The following is a 21,452-nucleotide window of genomic DNA, read 5'->3' on the forward strand; positions in this document are numbered from 1 at the left end:
AAGAGAGGAGAAGGGACGACGAAGACGACTGGCAGTCACTACTCCAAAGTACAAAACACACGCACACCTCGTTCATGCCCAATCTCACTAGATTCTGCATTCCCACCGCCGATTGTCATTTTGCCTTGAAACGCCGAGAACAAGCAATGCGGCACCTATAAATAAGGAAACGTAATCGAAAACGTAAACAAAAGCAACAGACAGTCCCTGTCGCAGACTGTCCAGGCCCATTGAGAGCAGCTCGCCATCCTGGCAGCATTGAGAATGGAATCGTCTTTGTCGGCTTATGTCAGCCAGATCATGATCATCCCAGACTCCTCCCCGACATGTCCCCGGAGCTGCTCGACGTCCCGGAACCGATCTTCTTCAGCCGCGGCCACGGAATCCACGGCCACGGCCACCACCACCGCCTCGCGGACCTCCACGGCCGCCCCGACCACGGCCTCGTGGGCCACCTCGGCCGCCAGCAGCGGCGCGGTCGCTCTCCTTGCGCGCCTTGTTCTTGGGCTTGGGCGCGTCGTCGACCAGCAGCGTGTCCAGCGGCAGACTGTCTGGCAGGATAAAGTACCGGATCGTGCTGCCGCGCAGGTTGATCGTGTCCAGCGGCACCGGGTCCTGGCCCTTGGGCGTCATCTTGACGTTGCGCAGCGCTGTGTTCATCTGCGGGGACACTGACGCAATCGTGCCGTGCACAATCGTGCCGTTCTTGAGCTCAATCGTCACCGTCTCGTTGGCACACTTCATCAGGAATCTGCACGGGACCGCGTCAGCCGAGAGCATCGAGAAAGCACCCACTAGAACACCGGGACACTGCCTACCGTACGAGCTTCATCGTCGCTGTGGGGGGACCGACCGATCGGCGGACAAGGACGTATCAGATACAGGCGCGACAGGCGAAAAAGAGCGCGGCTACCGGGCGAGATGGCGGTGCGGTGGGACAATCAATGTTGACAAGGAGACTCCCAAGCTGGCCCGTGTCTTATTTTCTCCGAGAAGCTCTCAGAAAATTGTTCGTCAGGCCGCCACGTCACGTGATGCACGCGCCACGGCCGCTGCAGCTCATACCCCGCCGACACGCCAATTTGGGCTATAGGCCGTCGGGCTCGTTTCTGGCGAGGGCAGCAGTAGTAGTATCTAGGCGCGGGCGCCTGGAAAGTACGGGCATCTGAGACGTATCTCACAACAGAGAATGTACCAGTCGATTATTTCCCTTTCACTCTGTCTCGCTCTACCGTTCCATCTCATTCTCGTTCTCCGACACCTTTTCCCACTCGTCTTCGGTGCTGACACCCGACCGGCTGCCCGAGAGCCGCTGCTGGCTGCCGTGGTCGACGCTCTTGGCGCTTGGCAACAAGGCCGACACTGCGGGCGCCGTGCTCTCTGGTCCTGCTGCCGTGTCTGTGTCTGTATCCTTTTCTGCAACCGCTGCTGGCACTAATGCTGCTCCGCCGGCCGCCCTGCGCTGCTTCAGCTCGCCGCGTCGCTCGACGGGCTCGACCTCTCGACTGACGGCGGCGGACTCGCCCTCGGTCTCACTGTCAGTCGTCAGCGGCGTGGTGATGCGCCGCATGGTCCGGCGCCGCGTCTTGTCTGTGTCGGTGTCGACGTCCTCGCGCTCCTCGTCGGCATCGTGACCATCGCCGCCACGCTGGGCGGCCTCGGCCTCCTCGCGCAGCCGCACGGCCTCGAGCTCGCCGGCAAACCAGTTGACCGACCACCAGAGGCCGCCGCTGAGCAGCGAGAGGATGATAAAGTGAATCGAGTAGGTGAACAGCAGCAGGACAAACAGGACCAGCTGCAGCACGGCAAAGGTGATGTTAGTGGCTAGCAGCAGCGTCGGCGTCGGGCCCGGTGTGAAGATGGACTCCCAGAGGTCCTCGAAGAACTGGGCCATCGTGGCTGGGTCTGCGAACAGAAGGGCAGGCTCGGTAGAGGCTTTTATGAATCGGGCAGCGGCGATGGCCAGCAGCAGCAGGCGATGGGCACTGCTTTTATCTCGCCCTCTGTTTTTTCTAGTGCCTGCGGAGTTGGCAGGACCGTCGTCGTATTAGATCAGGGCGGGTCGCGTGTAATAGTCTGTTGGCAGACTGGTGTGCCTTTTTGCTTTTTCTGTCTGTATTGCTTCCTTCTCCTTCTTCCTCTTGACTGGCTGGTCCGACGTTCCGGCAATCGGCCGCAGTCACACAGAGAAGCAGCTTTATCAGGGATCCGATCTGGATAGAGAGGGGGGCAGCAGCGGTGACAGCCGTCAAATTGATGAGGGGCAGAAAGTCTGACGAGGAAACGGCCGCGTTCTGGCAAAGCTTTAGGCAGATGGGCGACTGCGGTCCAAGGCCTAAAAGATACGGGCCTCCGCGCCTGAAACTGATTGGGTCTGGTCGACAGCGCTATAGCACGGGCGCTAACGGGTTTTGGGGAGGTGGTTGGCACTTGGATGACCGGTTGAGATATTCAAGAGCACGAGCACGAGCACGAGCACGGAGCATTCCGTACGGCGGCGCCACAGAACACAGATTGCCGTGGTCGTGGTCGTGTCTGCGCAGATGGGTCGAGGTCCGTGCCGGGCTGTCAGGCGAGTCAGCAGCAGCAGCAGGCCATCCCCGTTCTTCCAGCCCTACCGCGCGCTGCAGCCCTTCGGCACACCACCCTTACAGCACGCAGAGCACTCGTTGCACATCACCAACAACGCGCCATTTTGTGGCGGTCGCCTTTCTCTGCCAGGTAAGCACAGCAGTCTCATTGGCCTGCTCGATGGCGCCTTTCCCCAAGCAGCCGCTGGCGCCACTGCTGCCTCGCGTATCAGGCAGACAAATACTATGTGGGGGCAGGCGTGCTCGTTGGGCCCCACTGTATCTGACTTGCCCCCCCCCCGTAGACGGGGCGCTCCTCCTGCCCTTCCTAGGTGTTCTCCCCCAGTTGACCTGTCTGTCCCCTTGCTGATTTCGACTCTGACCTCTGTCTGTGCTTCTTGTAACAACACCTCATCTGTCCGGCCATTCCGCGGCCGACTCGTCCGACTTGCTCAGATTCACCCTCTTCTCGACGACGGGCCGGCAATCCGGCTTCTGATCGAGCTGCCCCTGTGGCCGCCGCCCTTCTTCGCCTGACTCGGAAAAAAGAGGCAAAAATACAGAAATACGGCCTCCTCCCCACGGCCCCGATTTGGATATCTCCCCCCAAAGTCCACATGCCTTCGGAAGCTGTCTGCGCTGCTTCATCTTCTCTCGTCCAGGACATGGACGTATCAGCCGCAGCGCTGCCTGCAGTCGTCGTCGCCACCCCCGACAGTCTCAGTCCTGGTCGGCCTCCTCCTCTAGACGAAGTCGCCACCAGCCAGCCGGATGACAAGGCCCAGAAGAAGCCGCCGGCAACCGCATCCACAACTTCGCATGTCCATACGCCCACAAGTGCAGCCTCAGATCCAGCCTCAGATCCAGACTCTAGCCCAGTTATAGCCTCTGCTACAGCTACAACCACCGTCTCTACAGCCCCGCCAGCCGCCAATTTCGCTGTCCTGCCAATGGATGCTGCCAGTTTGGCTGTCGAGGCTGAAGAGGAGCTCATCACGGCCAGTGCTACCTCAGCCTCCTCTATCGTTACCACCATCACCACTACCGCTCCCACCATGACGTCTGCTCTTCCTCCAGCCGCCCCGGCTATTCCCGCTACAACAACTGCTCCTCCCCTGCAAAACAGCCCAGTAGCCTCGCCGTCCTCTTCTCCCCCCATTGCTGCCTTGTCGACGGCCTTGCATGCCGTCTCCGTGCACCAGCTCCGCAACAACAACGCGCTCGGCACGGCTGCCGCCACCTCTGGCACCAAGCACGCAAAAACAACGGCCAAGGCCATGCCTGACGGACGACACGTCTACGGCCCTACCTCCAATGGGCGGTCAAGAAAGCCGTTGACCCTGTTGGAGCTCCCGGTTGACGTGCTTCGGCTCGTCGTCAAAGAGGTACGTCGTCATGCCGATACATGCAGCTCACTCTCCCATCTCTGCATCGCTGACCCAGGCCAGATCCACCACACCAACGACCTGACTGCCCTGGCCCTCACAAACTCAACTCTCTACAGCCTCGCCATCCCCCACATATACTCCCGCTTCGATATCATATGGCCCGATCCTGCTGCCCCACCGTCCGAGGGAAAGACGGTGGACGCTCTGACCTACGGCCTCTCCACTCTCTGTCTCGGCAGCGCCTTTGCCCGCACCGTTCACCGGCTGAAGACAGACTTGGCCCGTGGCTTCTCGTCGCCGGCCGGCCGCCTTCTCGACGAGTCCCGCTTCGGCACCACCGACTATGCAAAGTACACCCGCAAGTTCTCGCTCGGCAACGGGCCCTCCGAATGGGTGTCCGAGTACATGATCAACAAGGAGAGCGGCAAGATGCTGGGCACTCTCGTCGCCCTGTGCGTCGCGAAGATGGCCAACCTCGAGAACTTTGTGTGGGATATGCGCACCGGAGTTGTGTCCGACGTCTTCATGGCGCTGGCCGTGCTGCCCGACCACGACGAAGAGCGCAAGTGCAAGCTGGACCGGCTCTGGATCCGCTGGCACGACAACTCGATCGCCGGTGGCCAGCAGGCGGCTGCTCAAGCCCAAGCTGCCGCTGCCGCTGTCGCTGCCGCTGCCGTGGTCCCCAACCCTGCACCCGCTCCGGCCATTCAGCCACCGCCGCCCTTTGGCCTTACCATCCCACCGATGGCCAGCAGCCTGTTCTCACCACCGCCGCCCCGGGTCCACCTCCCTTATTCGGCCAGCCGCGTCGAGTTTCCCACCTTCAGCGTCGTCCCGCCCGTGCGAAGCCTGACCGTCCTCGATATCGATGAGCTGTCCTATGTCGACGAGATGGCGGTGCTCATCGAGCGGTCCAGGGACCGGCTCACCGAGCTACGCGTCGGCATCGCCGCCCACGCCGACCGGGAGGACTTCGTTCAGACCTGGGACGACCCCAGCCTCCAGCAGGTAGACCTCGACGCCCGCTGGCCGGGAGAGAGCGTCATCGGCAACCGGCGGCTGGGCGGCGTTTTGGGCGTCTTGGTCGGTCGTATCTGCGACATCCGCAGACGGCCACTCTCGAGATTGATTCCAAATGGCGTCACTACCCCGGCCAGCGAGGCTGTTGCTTCTGTGCCCGGGAATGGCGAGTCTGCGCCGTCGGACAGTGCTGCTCCTGCGCCAGAACCAACAGCATCTGCGGCAGCTCCAACCACACCAGCAACACCGGCACAGAGAAATGTGCCCCGTGACGGAAAGCTCAGGCTAACCACGCTCGAGCTGGACCGCGTTCCTCTGTCCATGCCGGTGTGCAATCGCGCCATCGACTGGACGACCATCACTACCCTGACCATCCTGTCCTGTCACCATCACGAGACGCTGTGGAGGCAGCTCAAGCGCCACTTCAACCCGATGGCCGCATCAAGCAGCCACAGCCCTGTCCAGTCGTCTCCGGCCGGCAGCGCCGCCATGCCTGTCGGTCCCTCTCCGGCACGCTACCAGCTTGCGCTCAAGCACATCCACACCGACATCGTCTCCAAGCCGCTGCTGTCCTTTATCAGAGACACGCTGGCGCCCGACTCGCTCGAAGTGCTCTTCCTGCAGAACCGCCGGGGCACCGATGTCTCCAAGCAGATCTCTATCAGCGACATCTTCAAGAACGCCGTGAAGCCCCACCGATCGAGCCTCAGGAAGCTGCTCATCCACGGCATGTCCATCACCGGACTGCTCCCTTCCGGCGGCCCTAACTACCGACGCCCCTGGGTCCTTACCTTTGAGCTCGTGGCTTACATTACGAGCGGCCGTATGGCTGGCCTTCGAGAGTTGGCTATTTCTATAAGCTATCGAGATTGGGTACGTCGGTTTGCATACACCATCTTAAGAATCGGCTAACATGCAGTAGCACTACTTCCTGCAGAGATTGTCGAACCTTCCGCAGTTGCTGTCACTGCACGTGCAGCACCTTGCTCAAAATGACGCCATCAACGAGTCTGAGCTTGCCATGCAGATTGCTGTTGTAGCCACACTTTGCCCAGAAATGCATTTGTGCTTCATCGGCATTGCAGACAAGTGTTTCGAGGTCATCGAGTCCGGCAGCAGCACGGCCAGCGGTGGAGGAACTTCGTCTAGCGCGGAGCTGTTTGCGCAGCCGACCGTGACCGCGCCCGCGGACAGCGTTGACGGGACGGACACGTCGGATTCCGACGACGATGACGACGATGATGACGACGATGATGACGATGACGACGATGACGATGACGACGATGCCGATGCCGATGGTGCAGACGATGCCGCCAGCACGGTTGGCATCGCCGGCGTCGTCGGGACCGCGGGCCACGACAGCGGCGACAGCGATGCTGACGGTTTGAATGATGCCGACTCAGACGATGACTCGTTCACCGAAGTCAGTAAAGGGCCCTGTCTTCACGTGCGCGAGATATTCTTTTACGACGACAAGGTTGCCATCTTCAAGGCCCGGCGGGCTCGGTTGTAGATGAGAGGAGGGTGTCTTGGTCCGTTTTTTGAAGCCGCCATACAACACAGTCAGCGGGCGCCAAGAAACATGTGATTTAGGCTGGTCGGAAATTGACCTGTCATACTCGTTCGCTATCGGCCGTGTTTTCGTCTTTCTCTTCTTGTGGGACTACGTCTCGAAGATGTTTTGCGTGTGTGTTTATATTTTTGAGGGACTAGATCATACATGGCACAAGAGGAAACAAAAAGGCCAAATATGGGCATTGGGAGGAAGAGATGCAGCCAGCTGACACAGGCGGCTTAGAAGGACCAAGGGATAGTCAGATACCTTTTTATGTTTGGGATAAAACGGCCAGCTACAGAGGAAATTCAAAAAGTTCAAAGACAAGGCAGAAACATCCGTGCCGACGTCTGGCCTATGACCAGGTTGGTGATGTGTCTCGAGCATTTGTTCGGATTTGATCATGACCGGGCCTCTTCGTCACCTCCACGTCATTAAAGTACCGATATTTCTTCGAGGTCACAAGGGATGTCTGGCCTTGCACAGAGGCATCGCAGGCACTGCAGGCTATTGGGCATGATCCAACTACGAAACAGACAGGTGACGCAGTGTGTAGGCTGGCTGCAAAGACCAGACTGCCAAGGCAGGTCTCTGTGGTACCCTATTCTGGTTTTCAGGTGACGAAGTCATTTTTGCATCGGCAGGGAAATGTATTGGCCCGCACGCAAGCCTATAGAGCAGACGCTTACAGGTGGACCCCTCAGGGGGGACACGCTGACTGTGGCCGCCGAGCAGGCCTCTTCCCAGCTGATTTCTTGGCAGTCGGTGAAACCGCAACGGGAGTAAAAATAGAAGGATAAAAATTGGGTGGGAGGAAACGGGAAGAGGAGGGAAACGACGAGAGACCAGAACAAGAAATTCGAACCGGCAGAAAGAAAGAGACCATGACAGCAGAGCGTACAGCTGTACGGAGTAGGATGAAGGGGAATAGTACGGGTATCTTACAAAAACAAAGAACCTGAAAGTAGCAGCATTAGGTGTCTACTACTTTGTTTTCTATCTCGTTTCTTTTTTTTTCGGAAATAAAGTTTGCTGCAGGACAATATGCCAATATTTCCACCGTCTACGAGCTGTGAAGCCACAAGGCGAAGCCAGGTTTCCCGCCCTGCTTCGGAGAGCCTTTGCATTCCAGACAGCAACGCTACCACTGCTGCAGCTCTCCACAACGAGGGCGCAGCCTCTGGCTCACGAGGGGGGTAAACCCTGTTGCTGGTTGCACGGCAGATGTCGAGAGGACGGCGCCCCAGCCGACGACTGCAGTCTGCCACAGTGCGCTGCACTGCACTGCGCTACGTGCTCCTGATGCTGCGGCCACCTCTCGCCGTCTAGCTGCCCTGTCCCTTGTCCTGGTCTGCGGAACACAGTCGGGCACACCTGCCCAGCGACTGATCGTAGGCAGCAGTACGTACATGGTAGCGCAGCGATAATCAAAGACGATTTGGCGCCGAGCAGGTGAGATCCTAATGCAAGCCACAGGAATAGCCAAAAGGAAAACAGGAGGGAAACAGAAAAGACAACAGCACTGGTTCAGCGCCTATGGCCCTAAATAAAAAAGGGAAGGAACGAATTTCAGTCTCCGAAACAAAAGACAGATGGAGGATCGATCGCCTGAAGCCTAGGGTTGGACTGTTGCCGACAGGGCTGCATTCGAAGGAACGACTGCAGGAGTAGTCTGCTTCTGGACCGACCTGGCCAAGACAGCGTGCAGACGCGGACGCAGACGCGGACGCCTTCGTCTGCATGGAAACATCTGGTGTGTTTCGCACAGCGGTATGTACATAGGGGCTGTCTGTGTGCTTGCGGTGTGGATGGATACTAATCGTTTCCAGCTCCGCCAGGTGGAAAGCACATCTAATTACGCGTGCGCCCTGCAGCAGTCTCTTACTCTCCACATCTGGGCCGCATGACCACGATTTTCCCATTCTCGAGCTCTATGCGCGACCTCCCTCCACGTGTCGCTTTCTCTCTGTCCGACCGAGAACGGCTTCGGAGAAATCGTCGAAACAGGGCGAGAGACGAAAATAGTAGTGCCCAAGTGGAACAGAACAAGATGGACGAGAAAAGCAGAGCGATGGCTGGCCAGGCCTGTGTGTATGAGACACAAAGCCAGGAAGCATGAAACTGAAACCAGAGGCCATAGGTCAGAGAGCATTCGGCGACGATGCTCGTTCTGACTCTGTCCCTTGCTTCCTCTCCGGTCGGTTTGTGCTTCCGAGGTCGTGGCACAGAGCGAATGCGATTCATGCGCGTGAGCCTGCGTGCGTGTCTGGATAGACTTCCAGCGAACTCGCACAACATGGCCTGCCGACATGCAGAAAGGAGGAGGACAGCCTCCATCAGCCTCCATACGCAAGCCGCAGTACGCAATCCACAACCGGTAGCCATCCCGATGGGTGCAGGCAATGCCGAAAACGAGCAGTTCTCGTCATGTGGCCATCTCTACAAAACGATTACGACATGGCAATGCCGGTCCAAGAACGACGTCGCCCGCTAGACGTGAACGGCGAGTAGCACAGGATGCTGACGACTCTGTGTGCGAGCCTACGAACGAATGCGCAGCTACTGTCTGCTTACTGTTTGGTCTGCGCTCTGACAGACAAGTCACACGGCGTGCTGAAACTGAAACGGTGATTCTAGTCTGTCCTGATCACGACCAGCAGCAACTGACCGGCATCTGCTGATTGCCCATTGTCGCTCCCTTCAATTGCACATGGGCCCGTAGCGCGTTCATTGTTTCTTTTTTCTCTCTATTTTTCTCTATTTTTTTGTCATGTATCTTTCTAGTTTTCTCCCTATCTCTATACTGTGATTCCTCCGTACACCGCAGTATCTCTGATAGCCGGAATCGTACGTTAACCTCGGTCCCGGTGGGCTGCCGAAAATGTATGGCAGGACCCACAAGAACAAGGCTCAACGTGCTGGGACGGAGGAGCATCGTTTTTGGCCTTGATCCTCGAAGCTTGGGCCTCGACAAAAATAGACCGCAGCCAATCAGCGGCCGGCTTTTTTCCCTGCGCCACATGTTTGACCCCAAACGAAAATGGGTGAAACCACAATTACAGCCTCATGATCGACAGCGAAGCTGAGAGCAGGTGGTCTGTTCGGCGCTCAGAGCACAGAAATTGTCGACGTGTCTGCAGGCGGAGCGTACGCGTTGGTTCCGGAAGCGCTCGCTTCCCAAGACGTACTACGATTTAATTTGCTACACTTGCAAAGTAGAAGATTGCCATAGACCGCAAGATACGAACAGGACCGGTCCGGTGCCAAGCAAGAAAACGAGCAAGCGAACGAGGCTCGAGCTGGCTGCACAGCAAAAGGCCGATTTCTGGCTGGATTGCGTTGGGGCGGGGCTGGTTTGATTGCCGCAGATGCAGAGGCAAACCCAGACTCGCAGACTTCGCCAGATTCGGGAACAATTAGCGGTCCCGGTCGACGGAGCAGATGCCCGTTTTGGGAGCTTTCCGCTTCTGCCGAGGCATCGCCAATCGGTCTCCAATTTTATCTGCCCATGGCTGGATGGCCGGAGAGCTTAGTGCAGAGCGGCTGATGGGCCAGCCTTACGGGGCCACAGACTGCGAGGGCGAGCGAGGAAGAAAGGGCGAGAAGAAGCAAGGAAAGACCTCTGTTGGCATGTCAAGAATGCACACACTAGACAGCACTAGTTTTGCCTTGTTGCCTACATTGCTCGTCCACATTGCCGGCCAGCTGTTCTGGTCCGCAGTGGTAAGATAACTGCCGTGCAGCGGAGGTCAGACCCCATTTGTAGGTATTTTTCGAGATGAGGACTTTGAGGGGCCAAATGGGAGGCTATGCTGCTTAGGCTGTACCACCGGACTCGTATCCGGAGAAGAGCCACTTCTTCAACGGTCTGCAGGCCAGAGGATGGTCTAGAGCTGCGGCAGAGTCAGTCAAGCAAAGAAAAGGCAAGAGCTCCAGGGCCAGGGGAGGAAGGAACGCTGCAGCATAAGCGCGAGGCATACTCGGCCGCTTCTCGAGATCGGGCATAGCCGAAGAAGGGAGAGAGCCCAAGGACCAAGAGGATGCTCGACACCCTCTTTATTTCCGGGCTGGCATCCCCCTATTCGAGACATTTGTCTGGATCGAACGGCTCTTTTCCCCCTTGGTCGCTGGCCCAAGTCGATGCTGCGCGACCGCGCTCTGCACGCGGGAGGATGGACGTGTCGACCTTTCTGACTGGCCCTAGGTACGCATTCGGAATCCTTCCCTCTCGCCTCCCCGCCGATCAGTGTCACTCCAGCCCTACGTGACGGGGAGAGAGGGGTGAGAGGGGGGGTGGTATCTGTCGTCAATCGAGCAGCCTTTCGCAGCAATACAATTGGTCGCAACCCGTCGTTGGTTGTTGCCTGGTACTTTTTTAGATCTTTGCGCATCTTGGAAGCGAACGGGAGCAAAAGTTTAGGGGACTGCTCGGCCTTCGGCAGGGCCAGGGCGCTGGACCTAAACCAACAGCTGCTGCAGAAGAAGCCGAAGCCGAAGCAGCAGCCCTTTCCACGTATCCACCCCTGGTGATGCCGTGCAACGGCGCCATGGCTTGGAATGACGCGATCCAAGGAAGACGAGTTAACGATCACGGTCAGTTTGACCAAATCCCGTCGTTGCAAACGGCCGGCCTGTCGAGAAGAAGCAGAGCGGGAGAGAACGTCGGACAAACCGACACAGCAGAAGCCGGTGCAGAAGCCGGTTGTCGTAATCATCTGCCATCAGCATGCCATCCATTTTGGCCCCCAAATGCAGATGCGTTGTCCATGACCGTGCCCTGGTCGGACAAGGGCAGTGCGTCTTCGGCGACCTAGGAAATGAATGGTAGAAAACAAAAAATAAGACGGAAGACGGCCAGCGAGCCGGGTGATCTGACGATGGCCTCTTCTCCCCTCCTCGGTCTTTTCTGCCCGGATTTCTCCCTAGCCGCTCTTGGCGGACTTCTGGCCAGTTGTGTGCACACGACTGCTGCAAAACTGCGCCGCTGCGCTGTTTTCACCTCAGTAGCCTTTTGGCCCCCAACACGGATGCATGCAGACCGACTCTTCGCTTCCTCCTCTGTCCTCTGTCCTCGGTCACTTTGTGCGCACTCGACTCGGCTCAAGCTCGCTATGCCGAAAACGACCCGGAGCGGGTCTGCCCTCGCGAAGCCGCCCCGAACAGAGACAGGCGAGCGCACGTCCACGATGCCAGAGGCAGGACAGAGGCATTTACTGCCCACCGCCTCCCGGTGCTCGTCGTAAGATGCTGCCTGCTCCGCGTAGTGTCCCTCCCCCCCCTCAGCCCCGGCGATCCCTGCCATTATTTTGCGCCCCCCTGTTTTATTTCGGAGCCGTCCAGTAAGAACAAACGTACGGTCTGTCAATCTTGTTGCTGGTCCATTCAGACCACAGGACACTACCTCAACGTCGCCGATGCATGCATGGCCTAGACGGGCGCTCGATGAAACGACACCGTCCTCGTGTGCTCTCTCGTATCTTACGAGAAATACTCGCATGTCCATCCGCCTGAGCAGATTTCTTTGAATCCAGAGCTATGTTATCACACCCCCTCTTCCTCGCCCACCTTGTCCACTATTGGATGGAATAGGCGCCCGTGCCATGCGCATATGTACGTAGTATGTATTGTGTGCATGTGCAACAGCTTGTGCTGTTGGAAGACGGATTCATGGCGCCCGTGCTTTTCTGCCAATGCCGTTTTCCCCTTGTTGCTATTATATGCCTCCTTGCTTGTGGCTTGTCGTCTTTCTACGGCACTGACCTCGCCTGTTGTATGCGTATTTTGTCCACACGGCTCAGTTAGAGCGCAGGCTAGCTCGGATTACATGATGCTTGGCCCGGAATGTTGCGTGCTCCGTACGCTAGCCTAATTGACTGCGCAGAGCAACGTACTACATATGTAGCAGGACAGGCACGAGAAGGGGGAAGATTAGGACATGCTCGCAAAAGACCCAAAGGCCATACCATGTAGCCCGAGGGCGAAAAAGCCTTGCCCCGCTGTTCCGGGTCGCGGCTGCCGTAGTTCTGTATCCTACTATGTATTGTGGCTTGGCCAGGCAACAGCCACACTAACATGGGAGGCGGCCAGTTACTATGTAGGTGTTCTGTCCTGTGAGACCGGGCCTGGGTGCGTCAGAATCTACGAGGCCGGTGAAGCAGGTATGTGGGAAGCAGATGGGAGGAGACATGTGGAGCAGGCCGAGGGGTGTGCGAGCACGGAGTACGAGCTCGGAGTCGCTCGCAGCAGAGGTAAACCGCGCAAGGCTACATATGACCATCCGGTTGACAGCCTGAAGAGGAGACGACTCGCAGACGACTCACAGCCCGACACGACCTGCAGTCAAAAGAGATGACGAAGATGACGACGATGCGGGCGTGAGCATGACAGCAGACAAGGGCTGTCTTAGACAAAGAGCACGGGCCAGATGCAGAGTAAGATACATACATGCTACTGTGTTATGTGGTATGTAAGATACTACTCCGTATGTATCTTACAACCAGCTCAGCTTGGTGGAGCTCCCGACGTGCGATATTTGGCTCAGTGGGCCCAGTGGAGACTCGGGGGGGGCGTGAGGAGAAGAAAGTGGACAGGCCGGTCAAGAAAGCGGGCTTACGTGAGTGTTACATACGACGTAGTACGCAAAAGGCCCCAGGGTTCCAGGGTCTAAGGCTCCCGGGCTCCAGGACTCTAGGGCCCAAAGACCCCATCCAGGCCCCCGGACTGTTGTTGCTTTGTAAGATACTCCGTAATCTGCCTGGATCTCACGGTTCAGGGTGCATCTGCAGGCCAGCAGGCGATCAGTAGTATTTTTCCTGTTTCTCGCTTCCCCTGCGTCGTGGGTGACAGAGGCAGTGATGGAGACACTGCGACGTACTCCGTAAGACAGCTCGTATTATCCCACCACGCAGACGGAATAGGTGCGCGTACTACTCCGTAGGTAGACGCTCGTGCCAACCGGCCAAGCACGACCGGAACTAAATCCGGAAAGCGTAATCGTCCACCGCCACAGCAGGGCAAAAGCACGCTGCGACTACGGCGCTGGCAAGTGTCGCGCCCCAGACAGGAAAAGGCAACGTCAGTCGGGGGAGGGGCAGACCGTTATACCACACACACATGTACGGAGCAAGATACTATGTATCTTGCCATCTGGCCATCTGGCCAGCTAACTCCTTCGCTCTCGGTACTGGCTCGTCCCATCATCGTTGCAGATACTACGACGGATGGAAGAGCTCCCTTGATGCGCTAGGCCGTCTGCTCCATGTAAGACATTCGTATGTCGAGCTCTGCGGGCCAGTCAAAGAAGAGAGGGGCGCCTAACGCATGTTGCATTTTATCTTGTTTACGAGCGAGCATAAAACCAAGCCACGAGCCCTTGAAAGATATGCCCCAATTGGGAAACGGTTTGGTCGAATCTGTTGTCCTCTCTCATGTTGTCTATTTTTTTTCTTTTTCTTTTGCCCATTCATTACGACCCCTCTCTTTTGCTGGCCGCTAGACAAGGATTGTGCTCCTTCAGGCTGGTCCCTTGTTTCCCTGACTTCAGTTGCGTACTTTTTTTTTTTTTTGCTCTCGTTCTTTCCTGGCGGTTTGGCTTCTTGACGGGCTGCCATCACTACGTCGCAATATGTACAAGAGCTTGTTTTCTGGGGGTGTCGGTTTTTTCTTTATTTTTTTCTGTTAGCCTGCCGTATCCACTTGCTAGTAACATTCGATTGCAAACGGTCGGCTAACTGGACCGCTCGTTGCTTGCTGGCCTTGTCCCAAGGGCATCTTCCGCAGGCCCGACCAAGGCGAGTCAGCAAAGAGTCAGCATAAAGACTTAACTGTCTCTCTCGATCTTGATCTCGTGTAATCATTGCTACCCCGCCTAGGAGTGGGCTGCTGCACGTTTTCGGCTTCTTCAACACGACCTGTAATTTTTTTTTTTTCCTATTTAATTTTCCGCCCAAGTTTATTAGATGTTTAATAGCATTCCGGCCACTCATTTTGCACGTTGATCGTATGAGAATGTCTCCGTCCCACACCGATATCCGGCAGGGCTCGACCTCTCGCCCAGGCCCGTTTTCGCTAGACACAGCGACCCTTTCATTCCCTGCAACCCCCAAACTTCCGCACGTCAAACACGCTAGCACTGCTGTGTCGCTCTATTGCTCTGTCGCTCTCTTACGGAGTAGTGGGCTGTTTATCTATAGCAGGAAAGTCCCCGCCGGAAATAAAGCCAGAGCGCGTGGCGGTGGTCGGAGGAGTCATTTCTCCGGGTCCACACGCCGGCAAGGCATACTTGCAAGCCGAGCGCTCGAAAACAGGCAGCAAACAGCCCCGTTAAGCATATGGCGCTAGCGTGAGCCGGCCGACTGCCTGTCAACGGCGGCAGGGCAGGCGCCAGCTGGCAAGAATGGCAGGTACGATGGCCATGTTGCCATGTTGCCATGCTGCCATGTTGCCTCAAACGTATGGACTACGGAGCTCCTGCCCGCTGCCAGTCCCCCGTAGACACCCTTTGCCTCAAGCGCGCCTGTTTCCCAATTGCCGCGTTGCTCTCAGCAGAACCATCACGACAACATCGACCTCCACCAACCTCCACCAGCCTCCTCCACTGCTGTCACAATCCCCGTATACCACGTCGTATTTCTCTCCCCTTTTGATTGCCATTGATCTGTCCCCCCCGCCCCCCTCCAATTGGCTCGGGCCTGTCCTTGCAATTCTGTCAGGTGGGACAAAAAAAGAAACAAACTTCCTTGCCCTGCCAAGTGGGACCGTATGATACCGGTCCCTTTGCGCTTCCTCTGTGCCTTGACTGCTTGCTCGGTTGCTCCCGCAGGGCATCCTCTCGGTATGCCTCGCGGCCGGGAAGCACCGCCCAGCCTCGAGCGCATGGGCGCTTCGCCGAGATCTCTGCAGCCAGACACAGAGACCAGGTCGGCGGTCTAGTCATACGGACATGCAGGCAGGCAATGAACCGATCAGGCGTGCAAGCAGCAAGCAGGCAGACATACAACGAAGCCCGGCATCAGCTATGGCCATTGGCCCAAGTCGATCGAATAGGCGCTGGCTAGCAAGCTGGACTCAAGCTCCCCACAAATGAAAGCACCCCTTGTCTTGCCAGCGCCACACGTGCCATACCCCTCTCCTTTCCAGCATCTTTCGCTCTTTCGCTGTCCGGATGACAGACGTGCTTGGCCTTGCACGACAGAACACTCATGCCCTTATCTGGAATCCGGCTTCTGCCTACATCTCGGGCTTTGGCTGCTGTGCTCCCTAAACCTGTTTGATTGTTTGTCTGCCATCCTTGGTCTGCTTATCCCGTCTCTCATGATTTGAACAGCTTACACCCGTGTCCGCCAGCTGGCAGAAGATGAGTCCACCGATTCTATCCGCAGCATGATCTATATGCGTCTATGCCGCCCCTGCATGCCGGAATATATAGCACGTACCCCCCTCTACCTCACACCCTATACCCTTGTAGGCCTTTGGCAATAGCAACTAACCAGCCCTAGCCTCCCGCCCCCTGTTGTTTCTCTTTCCTCTAAATTCACCCCCCACCCCCCCTTCTTGTGTCTGCGAGAACTCGTACACATGCAATTAGTTGGCCCTACCCACCCTTTGCCCATCGCTCACTGGCATATTGCTGCTGCCGTCCCCTGCCCACAGCGCAAGTACTACATAGTTTGTACCTCTGACGCGTTCCGCTTCACTTACACGCTCTGGCCTCTCCCCGTCCTCCAATCTCTGCCTTCTACATAGTACTCTCCATCATCAGACCATTTTTGCCCTCTGTCTCTACGAGTACTCGTACGGATTCAGCTCTAACTTTCGTGTTTCAGCCCTTATATTTCCTCTGTTGTTTTTATTTTCACCGCTAAACGGAGAAGCCGGCATCGTCTTGCACATGCACTCGTCCTATCCCCATCAACCACTGGCTCTAGAAAAGGCACCTTCTGTCGGTTCCGTCCCGGCTACGGTTCCACACTTGTACCGCCGCTTTTTCGAGAAATTTAAAAACCCATCCATGCCTGCCCCTCTAGGGTCTTTTGATTGAGGCTGAGAACCTCACAACTTCGAAATTCCCATCTTCATTGCCAAAGATAGATTTAAAGTTGCCCCTCGCCTCTTGTGTCTGCCTGATCTCCCCAGTTGCACATCATCTCCCCATTCAACTTGTCTCTGTATCGGATCTAACATCCCACTCTTCTTTGAAATACTTCAACCCATCTTACACCCCCTCCTCGTCCGTCCTCCTGTCCTTATATACAGCAGCATCTCCTGCTTCTCGTCTCCCGTCCGTCAGTCAAAAAGACTCTAGACCAACCTTAGACTGCCTCCTCCTGTCTACGTCTACGAGCTCGAACATCCGACAAGGAGAGGACCAGCATCTCGTATGTGACCTTGGACAACCGTTTCTCTGTCCCTTTTGTCTTCCGTCTTTCCCCTCCTTCGTTTTAATTTCTTCTCTTTCCTTTCTTTTTTCCCTTAAATGCTCGGAATTTTTCACCCCAATCTTGCCACGATGGCTTCGTTTTTTCCCGACGATCTACAGGTGAAGAACGTGCACTCACAAAGTACCAAATCCAGGATCGCCGAAAGCAAACCTTCCTTCTCGGCTGCGCAATCATCGGAGTCTTCCTGCCTCTCGGAGCCAGCATCGTTTCTTTTTGGCGAGCAGCTGCTTGCCAATTGGTGCGTCGCCGAAACGCTCGGCGATTTCGAGAGTCTTCAGCTTTCAGAGCCACACCCACCGTCGTCTCCTCTGCCTCTCCTCTTTTCGGCACCTGCCTCATCACCTTTGATATCGCCCCCCCCCCCTCGGATGCAGCGACTATGAGGTATGCTGAACCTTGCCCTCCTGTCCTTCACGCGGTCCCTTGTGAGCTCTCTACTTACAGAACACTTTCCTCTGCAGTACCGCAGTTGCTCTCCAATTTGACCCTGTATTCGGTATGGGCAACAGATCGACCTACTCTACGTGGCCAGGTATGAGAGAGCATTCGAGCGAGGCGCGCTGGCAAGAACGAGACAAAATGGAACATCCTCTTCCCGAAGAAGGCACGCGTACTAACAGGAGCACGATTAGCCATTGAAACGAGCAACAGACCATGTCCTGATCTCGGCCCATACGCCTCTGACGTCAGCCTGTCGCCTCCGACCGGCTCAAGATCGGTTACAGCGAGCCCCCCTCACTACTCTGTGATCCTGACAACGCAGCAGCGCGAGATCAAGCGCCAGCGCGACCAGGCTCGCCGAGAATCGAAGCTTGCCTGCCGTAAAAGGGCCGGAAGCAACGAGCTGTCCGACTCTGGTATTCTGGGGATCGACGCAGTCGCCTCTTATACGACCAGCAGCCACGACAACCACAGCATCGACGGAGCTTTCATCCCGGACTCTTCGCAGTCCTCTGTCTCGTCCATCTCGATTCGCACACCTGCGCTTGGAGCATCTTCTCCCGCCTCGTTCATCCACTCTCCATCTGTCACCATGGCAGACCTGACTTCGGCACCATCTGCCTCCGCGATGCCTGTTGCCTACGTGTCGGCCTCTGCATCCCAGATCTCGCTGGTCTCGGAGCCAGTCACGACCGGACCGTCTGGCAGCATCGCTTCCGCTTACCTGGCGACTGCCCCTTACTCTCCTCCGATGCACGGCCACACAGGCCAGGGTCTGTTCTCCAGCACTTACGACGACCATCCGTACTACTCGGAAGTGGGATACGCCCACACAGCGCCGGCCTCCGTTCATTCTCAGTTCCCGTATGCTATCTTGTCTAGGCCGTTATGAAACGAGGTTACTTCTGACACTGTGCTATAGACGATCTATGCAAGACCAGACGAACATGATGTACCACATGTCACCGCCTCCACAGCCGCCAAACGCCCTCCTCAGTACAGGACCGATGCAGCAGCAGCCACAACAGCCGCAGCACCAACACCCTGCATCGTTCGGACAGTACACGCAGCCGATGCCGATGCACGGCAACACGCACATCCCTCGTCAGAATGAGACCGTGCCGCCCGGAGTGCGAGTGGTTCAGAGCCGGCCGAAGCCGCAGTGCTGGGAGCACGGATGCAATGGACGACAGTTCTCGACTTTCAGCAACCTACTGAGACACCAGCGAGAAAAATCGGGACAGGCGGCCAAGGCAGTGTGCCCCAACTGTGGTGCTGAGTTTACGAGAACAACTGCACGCAATGGCCATCTGGCACACGACAAGTGCAAGCCGCGGCGCAACTCTTGAAACGGAGGATATACGGACGAAGTCAGCACGGGTTACGGAGCCCGCACGAAGAGGGAGGGCCTGTCTGGAGCGGCTATACAAGCAACAAAAAGGTATACAAAACGGACATTCGCATTGGGATTTCACTACTATTTTTGGTTTCTGGCTGGAGTTTAATTTGGGCTCTATGGCAACGTGGATATCGGTTTTACGAAAGGGATTCACGACTTGCGGATATACTGTCGATTTTTTTTTGTTTACTTTTCATTTCTTTCTATTCACCTGACTTTGTCCTCCGGCACGGTCCTTCCCTCATTTTTACGCTACTGATTTAACAAGGTGATGTGCTTTTCTCTCCAGTGTTGGAGGCTGCTAAAGTGTTTTGTCACATTTGCTGGGTTTCTTTGCATTGCGGAATTGTTCTTGTATACCTAGGAACTTTCTTGTTCTTCATGCCTTTGATTCTGCTATCCTTACTTTTGTGCCCATTTTCGGCTATTAGAAAAGCGGAGGTCTTCCTTCCGTGGTCTATTCTTTCTGTTGGAGTTCTATGTTGCATCCTGGCTGGTGTTTTTCGAGAATGAGCTGCTACGGACCACGTCTGGTACGGGTTTCCCCTCTGCTGTTCTACAGCCCTGCACACTAGAATACAGGCAGGGCAAACGGAGTAGAGTAGCGCAATTTAAAGCAGAATGGTTAAGACATGCGACAGGCCCAATCAGGGGAGCATCGGACGCTAATGGGACTGAAATAGTGACACCTGATGTAATGCTGAACCGCTCTCAGGATGGCAAGGCGCAAGCTGTGGAGATGGGCCGTTGGACGACAACAAACAGCACATCGTCTCCCGTACTGATAACGGCGGCTAGATCGCCTGTCGGGCATGCCGACATCTTACTGAGCCGTCTGCAAGCCATCCTGCTTTCTGATCCTATTTTCCCTAATGTTCTGCCTCCTTCCTTTCCCGGTCACAAGCTATTGCCCCAACTTGCTATGGGGTCGAGCTGGGAGGATCTCGGAGTGACCGAGCATCTCGGCCCGCCCTTCTGACAAGGCTTGTCCCCGTGGTGGCAGCCTTCGGAGTAGGATGAACAGAGCAATGCGCCGGTACTTTGTGTATGCTACGTAAGTGATGGCAGCCGCCTCTTTGTTCTCCATACTACGGCCCCGGGGATAGAACGGAATGGTCGAAAAGAACCGTGGTTGCGCTCTGGCCGGTGGTGTTTGGGCAAGGGACATGTGCAGGGCGTTCGGTGAGAGTGATGCATGACGGACCCCCAGCGTCAATCTCGCCTCGAGACGGCCGGAGAAGCAGAAAGCGCCAAGATGATCAGCATCCACAGTTGGGGCCCTTGCCTCATCGAGGATGCAGCCGCTGCGAAGCAAAGCGGGCGCGCTGTTCATCCGTGGCCGTTCTAGCCTGTTTTTCTCTGTCTCCGGGCTTCTTTCTTTTCTTCCGTCTCTCTTTTGTCCATTCTTGTATTATTGTATTTTTCCTTCTACTATTTTAAATGTTTATTGGGGGAAGGAATCAGCAACCACCGCCCCGGTCCTCCTCCAAAATGCCCTAGCCTATACGCTAAGCTGGCAAGCCCCTGTATGGTGCCGCTGTGGTGCCGCCCTCCCGACCTCTTATAGCCCCACTTTCCATCTATGAACACCACTCGGGGTGTACTTCTTTTCTGTCGGAGCCGAAAGGAGCTACGGTGCGAACGTAATACTCGTCATAATGAAGCTAAGATGAACCAAGAAAACGCATCCCATTCTGCCATTCATTAGTAACTGCTATTATCACGTATCACACTATCTCGCTCGTTTTGGGTTCCTGCAGAAGCACCATTTCTCGTTCACCGGTCGGATCAAATATCGATAGGGGGGAATGCCAATCTGCTTGCACCTGACAAATGCCACCGTTTCAGGAGACACAGACACCCTTTAGCACTGTTCGGTTACACTGTAATGATGGGGATGATTGTGAGACTACGAGTACGGAGTACTAGTACGAGGTACGTAATATTGTGCACACGATTATGATGCAGGTACTCCGTAGTGTAAATGACTTCGGCATCCGGGTCCCAGATTCCACCGTCCAGTCCACGATACTCCGTACTCCATTCTCAGCCATGCATCGGGGCTTGGGCCGCCTGTGTTTGTTTCCGAATCGAGCATGGTAAATTGCGAATGTGTGCTATTTCACGGAGTGCGAGCACAAATACGGCATCCCATCCTTCTGGCCCGTGCATGCAAGGGATATCCTAGATATTCTCTGCAGTATGGGGTGAGCTCCAAAGTACGCAGTCGTACGAGCACTAGCAGGCAAACCTGGCTCTCTCGGGCCGGCTTGTCTGCTGGTCGACGGCCTGGCTGAGCGAGTCTGCCTATCGAAACGTCCAGAGTTGCATTTGGGGGCCTTTCGTGGAGATGGCGTGTATCAAGTGTAGGGTGCAGAAATGACAAGGGCAAAGTGGTGCGCGCATTGTATCTTACGGTCGTCGGTGGTGCTCGGTATCTTCTCCGGCCATCTTCCCTGCTCAATAGTATGTAGCACTTCGTTCCGCGTCCCATGATGGTCCAGACTTTTCGCAAATCTCTCTTGCATTAGATCTCGACTCTGCAGCTGCCCTTGTCCGGCCGTGGCTAATGTCTTGTGATCCCATCCAGGGCCCAGGCCACCGAACTTACGATGTCAGCCAAATAAAGTACAGCCTTCG

General features: G+C 56.2%; 4 protein-coding genes across 4 annotated transcripts; 2 read left to right on the forward strand and 2 right to left on the reverse strand.

Annotated features, from left to right (window-relative positions):
* Nucleotides 1–366: 366 nt before the first annotated feature.
* CMQ_1439 (small nuclear ribonucleoprotein) lies at nucleotides 367–1,894 on the reverse strand (the record flags this gene model as incomplete). The annotated part of the gene is made up of 2 exons (XM_014318518.1): nucleotides 367–751; nucleotides 1,233–1,894. 2 exons carry the CDS (start codon nucleotides 1,892–1,894, stop codon nucleotides 367–369), a joined length of 1,047 nt encoding a protein of 348 aa, XP_014173993.1.
* Nucleotides 1,895–3,235: 1,341 nt separating this feature from the next.
* Nucleotides 3,236–6,491, forward strand: CMQ_1221 (f-box domain containing protein; the record flags this gene model as incomplete). Its single annotated transcript, XM_014318300.1, has 3 exons — nucleotides 3,236–3,955; nucleotides 4,019–5,851; nucleotides 5,916–6,491. 3 exons carry the CDS (start codon nucleotides 3,236–3,238, stop codon nucleotides 6,489–6,491), a joined length of 3,129 nt encoding a protein of 1,042 aa, XP_014173775.1.
* Nucleotides 6,492–17,040: 10,549 nt separating this feature from the next.
* Nucleotides 17,041–18,762, forward strand: CMQ_1257 (uncharacterized protein; the record flags this gene model as incomplete). Its single annotated transcript, XM_014318336.1, has 4 exons — nucleotides 17,041–17,210; nucleotides 17,434–17,504; nucleotides 17,605–18,277; nucleotides 18,336–18,762. The coding sequence occupies 4 exons, from the start codon at nucleotides 17,041–17,043 to the stop codon at nucleotides 18,760–18,762; spliced, it is 1,341 nt and encodes a 446-aa protein (XP_014173811.1).
* A 954-nt stretch (nucleotides 18,763–19,716) lies between these two features.
* CMQ_845 (uncharacterized protein) lies at nucleotides 19,717–20,145 on the reverse strand (the record flags this gene model as incomplete). Its single annotated transcript, XM_014317924.1, has 1 exon — nucleotides 19,717–20,145. The coding sequence occupies one exon, from the start codon at nucleotides 20,143–20,145 to the stop codon at nucleotides 19,717–19,719; it is 429 nt and encodes a 142-aa protein (XP_014173399.1).
* Nucleotides 20,146–21,452: the final 1,307 nt, after the last annotated feature.

This window comes from Grosmannia clavigera, assembly GCF_000143105.1.
Source record: "Grosmannia clavigera kw1407 unplaced genomic scaffold GCSC_140, whole genome shotgun sequence".
NCBI lineage: Eukaryota > Fungi > Ascomycota > Sordariomycetes > Ophiostomatales > Ophiostomataceae > Leptographium > Leptographium clavigerum.